We start from the raw sequence: 13494 nt of genomic DNA, 5'->3' as shown, positions 1-13494 counted from the left end.
GGATGAACACAGCAGGCCAAGCAGCCTCTCTGCTCCTATGATGCTGCTTGGCCTGCTGTGTTCATCCAGCCCTGCACCTTGTTATTTCAAATAAATGTTATGATTAGATGTATATTTAAATCATTGAGAATTCAGATATTACAGAAGTGTGGGTGTAAACAAAACATGGGCTATTTTGGAGTCAAGAAAATAAAGAATAGCAGTATATCATTGATATAAAAGCCAAAGGAATGAACATCAACAGAAGGGAAAATTGAAGGAGAATATTGATAGAAAAGGATAAGAATCAACATAATTATTGACCCATGTCAGTGCAAGATAAGCCATTGAATACCAGTTAGGTAAAGGCAGATTGCAAAAAGAAAAATCTTTGAAGGAAGGATACTGTTCATGCTATACCAAGCAACAGCAAGCAGAAGGCTGGAATCTGTTAGGAGGATTAGGTACCAAATCATTCAGTTGGTAAAATCCTGAACAATCTAGCTGTTATAACAAAATATTTTTGAAGATCCAAAATCCTGAGTAATCAGAACAATTTCTCCGATACTTATAGTTTGCTTTCAATGAGATTCAAAGTGAGGCAATGACAGAATTTTTGAAATTAATTTTTCACATCAGTATTCAAAATGACAATTAATTCTAGTCACACAGGTTTATCTGAGTTCTAAAGCACGTGCAGATATATGGCTGGAGTTTCTAGCAGGAGTACTTTTACAGTATCAAATAAGAAGGAATCCTCCCTATCTCACCAAAATAAACAGGTGAAACGTGGTATAATTGTCAAAATGACAACAAACTTTTGTGCACATTGAGTGGTTTTCCACATGAATTTAATATTACAACTGCCGTAATTCAATTTTGTGGAAGTCACAATATTTGTTTTTAATATTAAAACATGTGCATTAAAGCTTTACTAATTGTGGTTTTTAAAATTAAGAAATGTTTTGAGAAGAGTGAATATAGAGAGTGTTTTCTCTTGAGGGAAAGACCCCATGACTAGAGATCATTAATATAAAGAGTCACCAGAACAAAATCTGAAAGGGAATTCCAGAGAAACTTCCTACCATAGGGCATAGTTGAAGGGAATGATAGAGGCACTTAAGGAAGACTAGAAAATCACATGATGAAAAACAAGAGAGTTATAATTGTTGGTACAGACAGAAAATGACAGAAGTAGGTTAGTAGAGCTTAAACATAAGACTGAATTGGATGGGTCTAATAGCCTTTATCTTTGCCTTATATCCAATGTAGGTAATACTGTGTGCTGCACTGACCATTTGTTAGCTCATGAGGCAGCAGGACAAGTTTATTGTTATGTTATTAAGTAATATCATTTTAAAATGCTTCTCTTGTTGTGCCACCCAGAGGAGAAGAAATCTCCAAGGTGGTCAACTTGTATGCTCACAGTAAATCTATCAGCAAAATCCTAATAAACTTAAACCTTAACAAGTTTAGTAAAAATGGGAAGGGATACTTGTGCACAAAACACAGAAATCTAGCACAAAGGTGCATCAGGTGATCAGGAAGGCTAAAGGAATGTTGGCCTTTATTTCAAGGTGGTTGGAGTACAAGAATAGGGTAGTCTTACTGGTGCAGGTGAGACCACACAGAGTGAGATGGGGAGGAATTTCTTCAGCCAGAGGGTGCTGAATTTGTGGAACTCATTGCTGCAGAAGTCTGTGGAGGCCACACTATTGAGCATATTCATAGAGATAGATAGGTTCTTGATTAGTAATGGGATCAAGGGTTATGGGGGAGGAGGCAGGAGAATGGGTTTTAGAAACACATCAGCCATGATCGAATGGTGGAGCAGACTTGATGAGCCAAATTGCTTAATTCTGCTCTAATAGAGAGAAAGATGAACTCTTGCATTATATTCAGTGTTTCAAGACAGCACCAGAGCATGGTGACACTTTGTATATAACACGCAAGTAAAGACGTTATTGTATTTTTATATATGAGCGATAATAAATCTAAATCGATATCTTACGGAGAACTGACAGCAGTTTTGATCCCCTTATTTAAGCAAGGGCATTATATCACTGGAGACAGTTCAGCAAAGGTTCACTAGGAGGATCTCCATTATGGAGGGATTGGATTTAACAAAAGCTAAACAGGTTGGGAAAGCACTCACTGGAGTTAGAAGAAGGAAGTGTGATCCCTTTGAAACATATAGGATTCTTAAGGGACTTGAGGGGGTAAATCCTAAGAGGATGTTACCCACATGGGAGAGTCTAGGACCAGAGAGACACAGTCTTAGAATAAAGGGGCACCAATTTAAGACTGAGATGAGAAAGAAATTCTTCTGAGGGCTGCCGGTCTTTGAAACTCCTTTCCACAGACAGTTGTGGGAACAGAGCCTTCTGTATATTTAAAGCTGAGTTAAATGCTTGATCAACTGGGGAGAAAAAAAGTAGCAAAGTGAAGAACGTCAGATCAACCACGCTCCCGTTGAATGGTGGAGCGTGCTGGAGGGGCAGATTGGCCTTTTCCTGTTCTTACTTCTTACGTCTTATCAAAAGACAATTTGACAAAAGATAGTTTTTCTTAAGGTTTGAGTTTTGCATTTTAACTTATTGTACCTTACCCTAACATCGCTGTAATAATGTTGATGTATTTTTATACTCAAGTCTAGTACATTAGCCACTTTTCAAACTTTGATTCTGCCATTTCGTAATGCAGGGAACATTTACGCAGCATTCTATATCCTATGTTTGCATTTAAAAAATTACCTAACACATTTATACGCTATTCAATTATTTTTGAATATCTAATCATGTAGGACTTCCTGCAATGAAATCTCAAATTACCTGCTCCTATATCTGTGTACACAGAAGGCTGAATTGGCTCTTCATTCTTCCCAAAACGTTCAGCAGAAACAGGTTCTTCTACTTTTTTCAACCCTGTTTTCAAATGCCGGAGAATTTCATCAAACATAAGTTGCATCAAGTCCAGCTTAGCCCGGATAAATGTAGAGCTTCTTAAAACAATACACAAGGCTGTTTTAAGCAAACAAACTGTGCTGTGCTAACACCATTTGGAGATGGTTATAAATTTTACAGCTATTAACTGAAGCAACTCCTTAGTACGTTATCATTCTTAAAAGTATGATCTTGCCATTCATTTCTTAAACAGATTCGGAAAGAATGCACACAAATTTTATTCCAGGCAAGACAAAGTAGAGGATATGAGGGAGACACACAAACACGCAAACAGTATGCACAACTGACATTTCTGGCAAATTTAAATAATTCTATTTGAATTACCCAAAGAAATGCAAACTTCACTCAGTTGGTAAAATTCACCAAATAGGTATGGGTAATGCATTGCAAACCTACCCACTGTAGAACATTACTCAACTATTAAGGACATCTACGCCCATGCCCTTGGAGAACAATTTCAGAAAACCTCAACTGAAATCAACTTCTGCAATTTTTAACCAATTGTCCCAATTAATGCAGCTAAAAATAAAACCATGTAAAAGTAAAAATTATACCTTTAGATGATTCTGTTAACTTGGGTGGTGATTGCCAAGGATGATGACTTTGATTTATGTATTTTGGAAGAAACTGGACAACAAATTCTCAACTTTTATTTCACGCATGAACAAGCAGAAATGCAAGAACAGGAAACATCAGCAATTTACTGCAATAAAAATTTTCTGGGAAGAGATAAATGGAAAGGAGAGATGCACAAAAAGCAGAGGGAGAAACAAAAGGAAGAAAAGAGGAATTAGAACAATCTGTCAGGGTAAAGGCAAGTCCAATAGATTAGGAAACTGATCATTGGGACTAGGACTGGGTTTAGGCAAGGACAGGGAACATGTAGATATAAACTGTGTGGTGAAAGAAATTCGTTGTGAAGTACTGTGTTGCTGTCCAGTTGGTGACTTATCTCTTTAGAATATCATTATTTGTGCATAGCTCTAGTCCCAAAATCATTGACACATTTACAAGTTACCGTAAATTGCTAATTAAATATCATCCAATCCACATGGTTTTGTGGAAAGGAAATCATGTTTAAGCACTCTAATAGAGTTTTTTGAGGGACTAAACCGGACTGTGGATAAACTGGAACTGGCAGGTGTACTGTGCTTCGATCTCCATAAAGGTATTTTATAAAGCGCAGGAAGTAAAAGCTCATAGTGTGGTCAGTAACCTACTACCCACAGTATGGATAAAAGATTGGCTAGCTAACAAGTAGCAGAGTAAGCACAATTGAGTCATTTTCTAGTTGGCAAGATGTATCAAGCGGTGTGCCAAAAGGGATCAGCGGTAAGACATTAATCTCTTAAAATTTTATGTAAACGACTTGGACGAAAAGACCGAAGGAATGGTTACTATATTTGCTGACAACAAAAGTAGGTACAAAAGCAAGTTGTTAATACAACATAAGGAGACTACAAATAGATTAAGTGAATAGGCGAAAATCTGGTAGTGTAATTGGGAAAATTTTAAAAAAGTCAATTTTGGCGATAATAAAGAAGCATATTATCTGAATGTTGAGAAATGGCCGACCTCTGAGATGGCAGAGATATTTGGGTAACTGTATTATGAAAGATTAGTTTGCAAGTACAGCAAGTCATTAGGAAAGCTAACAGAATGGTACCTTAATTGCCATGGTCAAAAATCACACACACCAGATTTTAGTCCAACTGGTTTATTTGAAACAACCACCTTTCGGAGTGAAGCCCCTTCGTCAGGTGAAGTGAGAAAGAAGCAAACAGAATACAGAATCTAAAAGAATCTAATGGATTGCGACACACACAAGAATTCCTGGAGGCCTGGCGCTCAAACCGGAACTCCATTAACAAACATGTAGAGCTGGACCTCATATACCAACCACTGAGAAACAAATCCGGAAATGATGCCACCCACCCCAGCAAACAGAGACACACAAATAGCAAGCAGGACAGAACACCAACACTTCACTGGAGGCGAACCGATGATGTTACCTAGCATGGTGATGAAACATTTGCCAACAAGTCAACTACTGTACTGTGTCTAGAATCAGAGATAGTAGGAACTGCAGATGCTGGAGAATCTGAGATAACAAGGTGTAGAGCTGGATGTTCATCCAGCTCTACACCTTGTTATGTGTCTAGAATCAGTTTCTTTATTGGAGGGGGGTTCTGGAAGCAGTTCAGAGGAGGTTTACTAGATTAACATCTGAATGAGGCAAGTCAGCTTACGAGGAAAAGTCAGACAGGCTAAGTCATACCCACTGGAATTTCAAAGAGTACAAGCTAACTTGATTGAAACACAAGACCTAAAGTGGTCCTGACAAGGTGCATGTGGAAAGGATACTGTCCTGTGACGGTATCAAAAAACTAGGGATAACCTGTTCAAAATATAGAGTTGTGTTGCCCATTTAAGAGACACAAGGTGAATTCTCCAATGAGGACGATCTTTTGGAACTCTGCGCCAACTGTCTTTCAACGAAGAGAGTCTCTGAATGTTTTTAAGGCATATGTAAATATATTTTTGATAAACAAGTGTGAAAAGTTATTACAGATAGGCAGGAATGTAGAGTAATAAGATCAGCCACAATCTTATTAAATGCAGAGCATGCTTAAGCTTAAGGGTGGACTATTCCTGTTCCTAATGCATATGGTGGTACATTCGTATTTAATGGGTTTTTAATGGAACCACATAACCTTAGAGACATGGCTACCTTAAAGCGACCCTATTTTTTCATAAAAAGTCATTTGGTATAAGTTCCATTCACAGTTACAATATTAATAAGTCTCAGCAATCACACTTTACTATTGAGATCCTTAAAAAATCTATTGTCAGAGGCAACACATAGTTTGTTTATAATCGAAGAAACTAAGCTCAGTGAATTGTGTCAATACAAAGGTGAGACAATTTATATTAAAAAACTACAAACTTTTTGTTAATGTCTGTGTGAGTTTACAAACTCAAATTTAAAACATTGTTTCTTAACACCTGACTGAAAAAATATTGTGCATCCCCAGCTTGTAATTTTCCATTGATTTTAAGCAAAAAAAAATCTGTTTTGATGTTTTGTGTTAAAATAAAGAGGAACCAATGTTGAAAATGAAGTTGTGGAAATACGGATTGCTCATTTTTTTCCACTTTCTCACTGCCGACATGCTGAGAAGCAGGAAAGTTTGCACCAACTGACAATTCTCTATCTATTCATTTAAAAACAGCAAAAAGTAACTGTGGCAGTAATGCTACTGAGAAAGAAAGGGAGACATGTTGGGTGAAAATTCAGTTTTTATTTATTGTTGTGCCAAAAAATCTAATATTTTTCAAACCTTCTCATGTGGAATAAAGGTTACTCATATATTTATAGCCATCACAACTAAGAAATCCATACAAACATTTTGCCTGTATTATCATCTTGCTCTTTTGATTTTCAATCTATAAATGCGGAGCTTTGACGTCTAACACTGTTAATAAGGAAAATTTGAGAAATTGTGACGAGAGCTCACAACAGACAGATTTAAATAAGAACAGTATTTGATTATGAAAATGGTGGGCCTCAAGAGTAGGTTCAATTTCCAGTCGATGCAGCATATCAGATCAAATCTTGTAAAAACCTAATAAAATAGTTCATTAGAATGACAGCAGCATTATATAATGTACAATAACTTGAAAATAAATTGCTATAATCGCTGAGTATGGAAGATGCAGTTCTTTAAGAAATATCAACTAACGGAATAAAACTACTACAATATGTTAAAACAAGTAATCACACTGCAAAATTATTCCTCACTTATCCAACTCAGTGATTTGAAGTCAAATTAATGTCGTTGGTAGAGTTGGTGCAACGAGCAATAATATTTACTGAGGTTAAGGAAGAAGTTTGCTGCAAGTTTTAAAAAAGCCATTCTAGTGTTCAATTTAGCAATATCCAGATACTGACTGCAGTGTTGAAAATAAAGGCCAGTTTCAAACAAAATGCTCTGAAGAAACAATGGAAACAAATCTGTTGTTGCTGGCATTTCTGCTGTTTGGTGGATGTACCAACTGTTCTTTTGGCTCTAAGCATTTAGCACCGGTGTCCAAATACATCTGTTGAACAATACTGCAGGTATGATTTTGGGAAGATGATGGCGTATGGTAATGCCACTGGATTAGTAATCCTGAACCTTAATGTTCTAGGGACATGGACTCAAATCCCACTATCACATGTTCAAATGTGAATTCAATAAAAATCTGGAATAAAAAGCAAACTAATTTGGAGAAACAAACTAGAGTCAAATACATTGGAATTTCAAACCATCAGCACCTTGAAAACCAGTGGACCTATATAATTCTTTCACAAATTTCTCAAGAAAACAAATGCTAATAAAGCTTTCAATATAACTATAAATTCTGGATTTATCACCTCAGTAAGATAAAAATCTTGTAAATTCCGCAACTGAAAAATTTAAGATCAGCTCTTTTTCCTGTTTACTTATATGGATATCACTGGTTGGGGCAGCAGTTGTTATTGCCTACCCCTAGACTATCTTTAATAGCTATTGGTGAGGTGGTATTTTAACCAGTATTTTAAAATCCCACTTCCAAGGCTTAGTCAATGATCTTCAGACAGCTAGATCACCTTTGTGGGGGAGGGCGTAAGAGACTCCCTGCACATCTCAATGTTTTAAGATGAAGCCAATTGCTACAGATAGGCCCAATTTAAATAAAACTATCTTCAAAATGTAATCTGGGAAAGGGATGCAGTGGGAAACTGAACAATTCTAAGGAAGAGATATAAATGATAGTTTCATGTAATGCAAAGTTATGCGGGGGTGGGCAGGAAAGAGAAAGTCAAGGGGCAGTGAAATACAGTATGCAAACAGAACCATTTATAATGTCTTCAAATATTTCTCAGCATTTCCTCCAATTATACAGAAATTATCACAGTAATAGAAAGACAAACTGTTTCAGTTAACTTTGCAGCCACTGCAATAAAGAATTCTTTTACAGCACAGTACAAGAACAAAACCATTTTTAAAAGTACCAATCTAAAACAGCCCAAAAATTGCCTCCAATACTCAGAAAGCACTTCAGATTTAAGTTACAATGGAAGAACCCAAGAAGTAACAAATTCTCATTACAGCACCAGTAAATTAGTTGACAAACTAGGGTACAGTAAGTCTTCACTCAAAGTTGTGGTTGCATTCCTACCAATCATGATTTTAAGTGAAATGACTAAGTGAATCATAGGCCCCTGCAGACATTGCTTGTCTGGAAAAAAAACAAAGTACAAGTTGTAATATCGTACAGTTCTTGCCGACATGCTTGCAAAATAAATCACCACATATAAAACAAACAGTAGTTTTAGGACCTTTCTCACCTGAAAAATATCTTCAAAGAACTAAGTTGAAATGGTGGTCATTCCTTAATGTCTACAATCAAAACGACATTTAAAATAAATAAAATGCGTTTTATATCGAAATACTACCGCAAATACTGACCAGGGGCCATTCAGTTCAAAAAGTTGATTGGTGCACGGATTAACTGAAACGCAGCATTACTCACATGAACCAAAGTCTGCCACCAGTTGGAGTTCAGGATTTCAGTGTGACATCATAATGGGAGCCAGAAGGGGAGTAGAGAAGCGAGCCCCAAAGAGGAGTACGGTAAAAACAGAAATCAGGCGCCCCATACAGTTTGGGAGGGTAGGGCTATGCTGGTGTGGTGATTGTGGGACGTCAAGGGCAAAAATTGAGTTTGTGGGGGGGGGGGGAGGAAAGGGGAGGTGAGCAAAATGGAAGCCATTCTGGAGTTGGAGGAATCCCCAGTGGCAGCAACATACACTGACTGCAGAATGGAAACTAGAAGTGGGTACAAAAGGGACTTCAGGACTGAGCATGGTAGCTGAAAATCTGTCGAAAAAGTCTCTAAGGCAAGCAGGCCACAGAACAGGAAGTCTGTGACAATAAATTCAAAAACACTAACATCTTAAGAAAATTGAAGGAAAGATAGGTCATGGATAGCAAGATAAATTGTGTTTCATACATGCTGTTTTAATGAGATTCGTACAGATTCATACACAGTAAATTTAGAGAAGTTCACAAAAATAAGAATCTCTGGATGTTTAATAAGAATTTGGTTTAAATCACCACTTAGACGGTACATAAATTAGACTAACTGATACCACCTTACTAATGAAAACCAATATTTCCTGCTTTGTAGTATTTTACAGATTCATCATTTTCATTTGTTATCAGAATTATTACCAAAATGCACAAAACTAAGTTTAATCTAACAAAAATATGTTTCTACTATCAATTTAAGTGGTTCAAGTTAGAGCACTAAAATGAAATTAAATCTCATATACCAATAGAATAAACACTGTTGAAAGGATCTACTAGATTGTTGTCACAGTGTAGGTCAGCAAAGGCAGTTGCTCAAACAATATCTCATACTTTCATTTTTTATTCCCCTCCTTTTCATTCTCCTTATCAATAGTTTTAACCTTGAGAGATTTAGTGGGTTCCTTTTTATCTTTTACTGGCACGTTTTTTACAACTCTGAATGTATCAAGAAGCTTTTTAACCTTCTCTTTCAGTGACTGAGGTTTTTCCTTTGCCTTTACTTTCTCAACTTTTTCTTTTTTCTCTTTTTCAGATTTCTTTTTCATCTCCAGTTTTTTCACAGGCTTTTCCTTCTTCAGTTTTCTCATTTTCAGCTCTTTTTCTTTCTGTACTTTCTTAGACTTCTCCTCCTCAGCAGCTCTTATAGATTTCAGTCTCTTGGCTTTCTTTCTTATTTCAGCTTTCCCTTTTTCCTTTTTAAGCTCTTTTAATGCTTCCTTCACTTATTATTTTAAAAGAAAATTAGAACAGAAATGATTGGCTATACATGTGGAAGGAACATTTTCATGCAAAACAGAAAAACAGCCTTGTCTGCAGAGTTATATAAAGTTACTCCATTATATATATTAACAAATGGAGGAGGTGGGGTCTAAATCAAAGCACTCTTCATCTGACTTTAAAAGTACTTGGAATTTGGAAATCACATTACAACAAATACATCATGAAAAATTCTGCAGATATTGTACTGTGGGAGGGTAAGTTCTAAAATGATATTGAATTCAAGAAGCATTTTTATTAGGTTACTAATATATTGTCAAACTGTTGTAGTCAAATTGAATGCAATATCTAAAAATTTGGATTGGAAAATTTATGCTAATCAGTCATTAGGATTTGCTGAAATCCTAAAGAGATGATGTTTTTAATCATGCTGACTCGTAAAGTTACAAATGTTGTAACAGTAAAGTTACAAATGTTGTCCTTTGAAAGTTAAGTTTTGCTTGGAAAGAATATTTCAAACAGTTTGATCCTAGGGCAAAGTATGAAGAAGAAAAATTGGTAATGAGTTCACAACTGCTTTCGGGGTGTCCATGTTCACATCTTGCAAAAATAACCCTGCCAGAACTGTTTCAAATATGAAAGGTTAACAAGACGACTATTTTTTTCCACCCTCCAGCACTAAAATAATAACCTTATAGCTCTAGAACACACTGATATTGGCATGCATTCATGCAGCTACTACCTTTGCAATGACAGTAATGCACCCACTTTGCGCACACATACACAAAACTTTCATGGCTGGTTCCATTAGGAAGAGCAGGTGCTCTATGAGAAGCACCATATATTAAAGCATTTTAATTAAAGTTGACTTTTTAAAAAATATATATCATATTGCAATGAACCAAGCAAGCAGAGTATCTTACTTAAATCAATCTGACTTCTTCCTGTGAAATGCATGTAGTAAGCAATTCTCACCACGAGGTTGGCAAAGATGCAATTAAGAGCACAAACAGTACCCAAGCAAAGTACTGCCTTTACATTTGCAAGTTTAACAGTCATGAATCTGTACTGTAATTCAGTGTACTGTAGCAGAGTGAGAACTGCACAGCTAAAATTATCTTTTAACCAGGTCATTAATCAAGGCTATTAAGGCTCCATTACACTGAAAAGAAGTTGGGAGTTATTACTGCTTACAAAACCTTACTGCATGCAAGTTAGGTGTAACATTTGCCAATGTTATGACAGCGTTATGTTCTGTTATGACTTCCAAAATGAGGCAATTATAATGCACTTTTGGATGTCCTGAATTCATGCTTTAAGCTATGAAATTGTCTATTCCCTTTCTTTTTTCTCTTCCACACACAGTAACTCAAACCACGTCCTGCTAAACCATTCAGCTCACCCCACCCCACTGCTCTACTCAGGCTGACAGATTTTCCAAAGAAGTTTCCAGTCTAAAATGCTCAATTTTAAAATATCTCAATAACGTCTCAATCCTACAGTACAGAAAGAAACCATTCGACCAGGTTGTCTGCACCAGCTCCCAAATAAGCAATTTACGCAGTGCCATTTTTTTTCTTTGCCAAGTCTACTTCCCCTTTGAATGCTTTAATTGAAACCATCACCACCATTGAGTGAGTGTGGTAGAGATAGTTAACCACTTGAGAAGATTTTTCTTTTTTTTGCTTTTTTCACCATTTTACATCCATGTCCTCTTTTTGTTCAAACTCTTCATGAGCGGGAACAGTTTCTCCCTGCCTACTTCATCCAGACCACTCGATTTTGGATACCTGAATTAAATCTCCCTCAGCCTTTCTCATACTAATGTACTCCCTTTGAGGCAATGTGTCAAAATATAAATATTAACATTTCCTTCCGTACATCACAAGTTAAATTAATCACTTCAAACAATTCTATAGAAATGTCCAGATACATTCTGCTACTATCAGCTCTCTGACCCTTCTCAACATTCTCACATCAAGATATGCTAGTGCAGACAAAAATGAAGCAATCTAATATTTCTTCCAAGCCTTCCTCCACTTCTCTAATAGAAATACTTCAGGACAAGTATATATGTCCTTTGAGCCAAACTATATAATGCCACGGTACAATGTTTAATAGATTAAATCTTTCTTCACTGCAAAAAGCAATCATTACTTGAATACTGTGGAATCCAGAAATATCCCATTTGCCAGCATTTGGCCCATACCCCTCAACAGATTTCACTATTCTATTGGCTTTGGTGATTACTGTTTTACATTGGTCAGACATATTGGGCATCAAGTCTTCTAAACTCAAATCTCAACTTGAACTTGAACTAGAACTATTTAAACACGATTGAGTGCACGTGTTGCTCATTTTCCCTCCCGATTACACTTGGCTATGTTAAATTTCATCCACTTATTTTCTGTCCACTTTTAATGTCTAGTTTATTCTACAATTCTAAAATGTTTCTTTAGAATCTACTTTATACAAGATTTGGAATGGCAGTCCAAATATTCACAAATTGGAAACTGAACATCCAAATATTATTCCACCCAATATACAATATTGCTTCCATTCATCCCAAGGTAACTCACCACCTGGTCACAGTTCTTATCATTTAAAGTTAAAATATCCATAGACAAGATTTAGCCTGAATCCTCTGAGCTTTTAGCTCAATAGGTGATCACACGTGACTTTTATCAAATTCCTTCTGGAGATACAAAACATGGTAGGGTCTACTAAATTCAAAGTCTTAAAAAAACACAAATGGGTTAGGATCATGTCAGTCTGAATTCAAATGGCTGTTTTCACCAAGTTATTACTGTATGGATGACCTTCAAAATTATTCTTCTCAACATAGTTACATTTAAAATGGTACTAAAGTGCTCACAGTTGCCAATCTTCAATTTTTCATGCATTTTGAAAAATGGGCACCACTTTAGTTTTCTTCTAATCAGCTAGTATCCTTCATTGTCTTGTGCTTATTCTGTTTCAAACTTGTTTTCATCTTTAATGATGGTATCTCCTTTTTGACTGCCCCCTGAAAGTTGAAAAGTCATCTGCGGCTTTGCATTCTCTTCACCACCAACTCAGTCAACCTTTTAATAATATTTTTGCATATTTTTACTTACATCCCTATAATATTTTTCAAATTGTTCATAGTATTACTTTTGATTTGTTTATTAATCTATTTGCCACTATACTTGTAAGCTTAGCTTACTAGTTCCAGATATGAATTTATTTTGAATGTACAATGTTATACATTGAGGGATCTTCCAATTCCACTCTCCTGCAGCTGGACATCTTGTCCCAATCAATTTGCTGAAAACTATTCTCTATCTTGTTATGAAACTAATCCCTTTCATGTTTTTATACTTGGGTTCAGGACCCATAAACAACTAGAACATTTACAAAACTGTGCAAAATAGTCTGTAAGAAAAGGTGAGATAACAAGGTGTAAAGCTGGATGAACACAGCAGGCCAAGCAGCATCAGAGGAGCAGGAAAGCTGACGTTTCGGGCCTAGACCCTTCTTCAGAAATGGGGGAGGGGAAGAGGATTCTGCATTCTGAAGGAGGGTCTAGGCCCGAAACGCCAGCTTTCCTGCTCGGCCTGCTGTGTTCATCCAGCTCTACACCTTGTTCTCTCAGATTCTCCAGCATCTGCAGTTCCTACTATCTCTGTAAGAAAAGGTGTTTGCACATATGACAGCAAAAATATGCAATCGGTGGA

The 13494-nt window shown here is 36.4% G+C and overlaps 1 protein-coding gene across 1 annotated transcript in view; it reads right to left on the bottom strand.

Annotated features, from left to right (window-relative positions):
- Positions 1 to 13494, bottom strand: part of unm_hu7910 (un-named hu7910) — a 220646-nt gene that overhangs the window by 144476 nt on the left and 62676 nt on the right. The window contains exon 5 of the mRNA XM_048595703.1: positions 2811 to 2903. Within this exon, the coding sequence (XP_048451660.1) occupies positions 2811 to 2903 (93 nt within the window). The remainder of the gene's footprint in view (positions 1 to 2810; positions 2904 to 13494) is intronic.

This window comes from Rhincodon typus, chromosome 4 (genome assembly GCF_021869965.1).
Source record: "Rhincodon typus isolate 14 chromosome 4, sRhiTyp1.1, whole genome shotgun sequence".
NCBI lineage: Eukaryota > Metazoa > Chordata > Chondrichthyes > Orectolobiformes > Rhincodontidae > Rhincodon > Rhincodon typus.
Note: the sequence above shows the minus strand (reverse complement) of the source record. Positions and strands in the feature narration are given on the sequence as shown.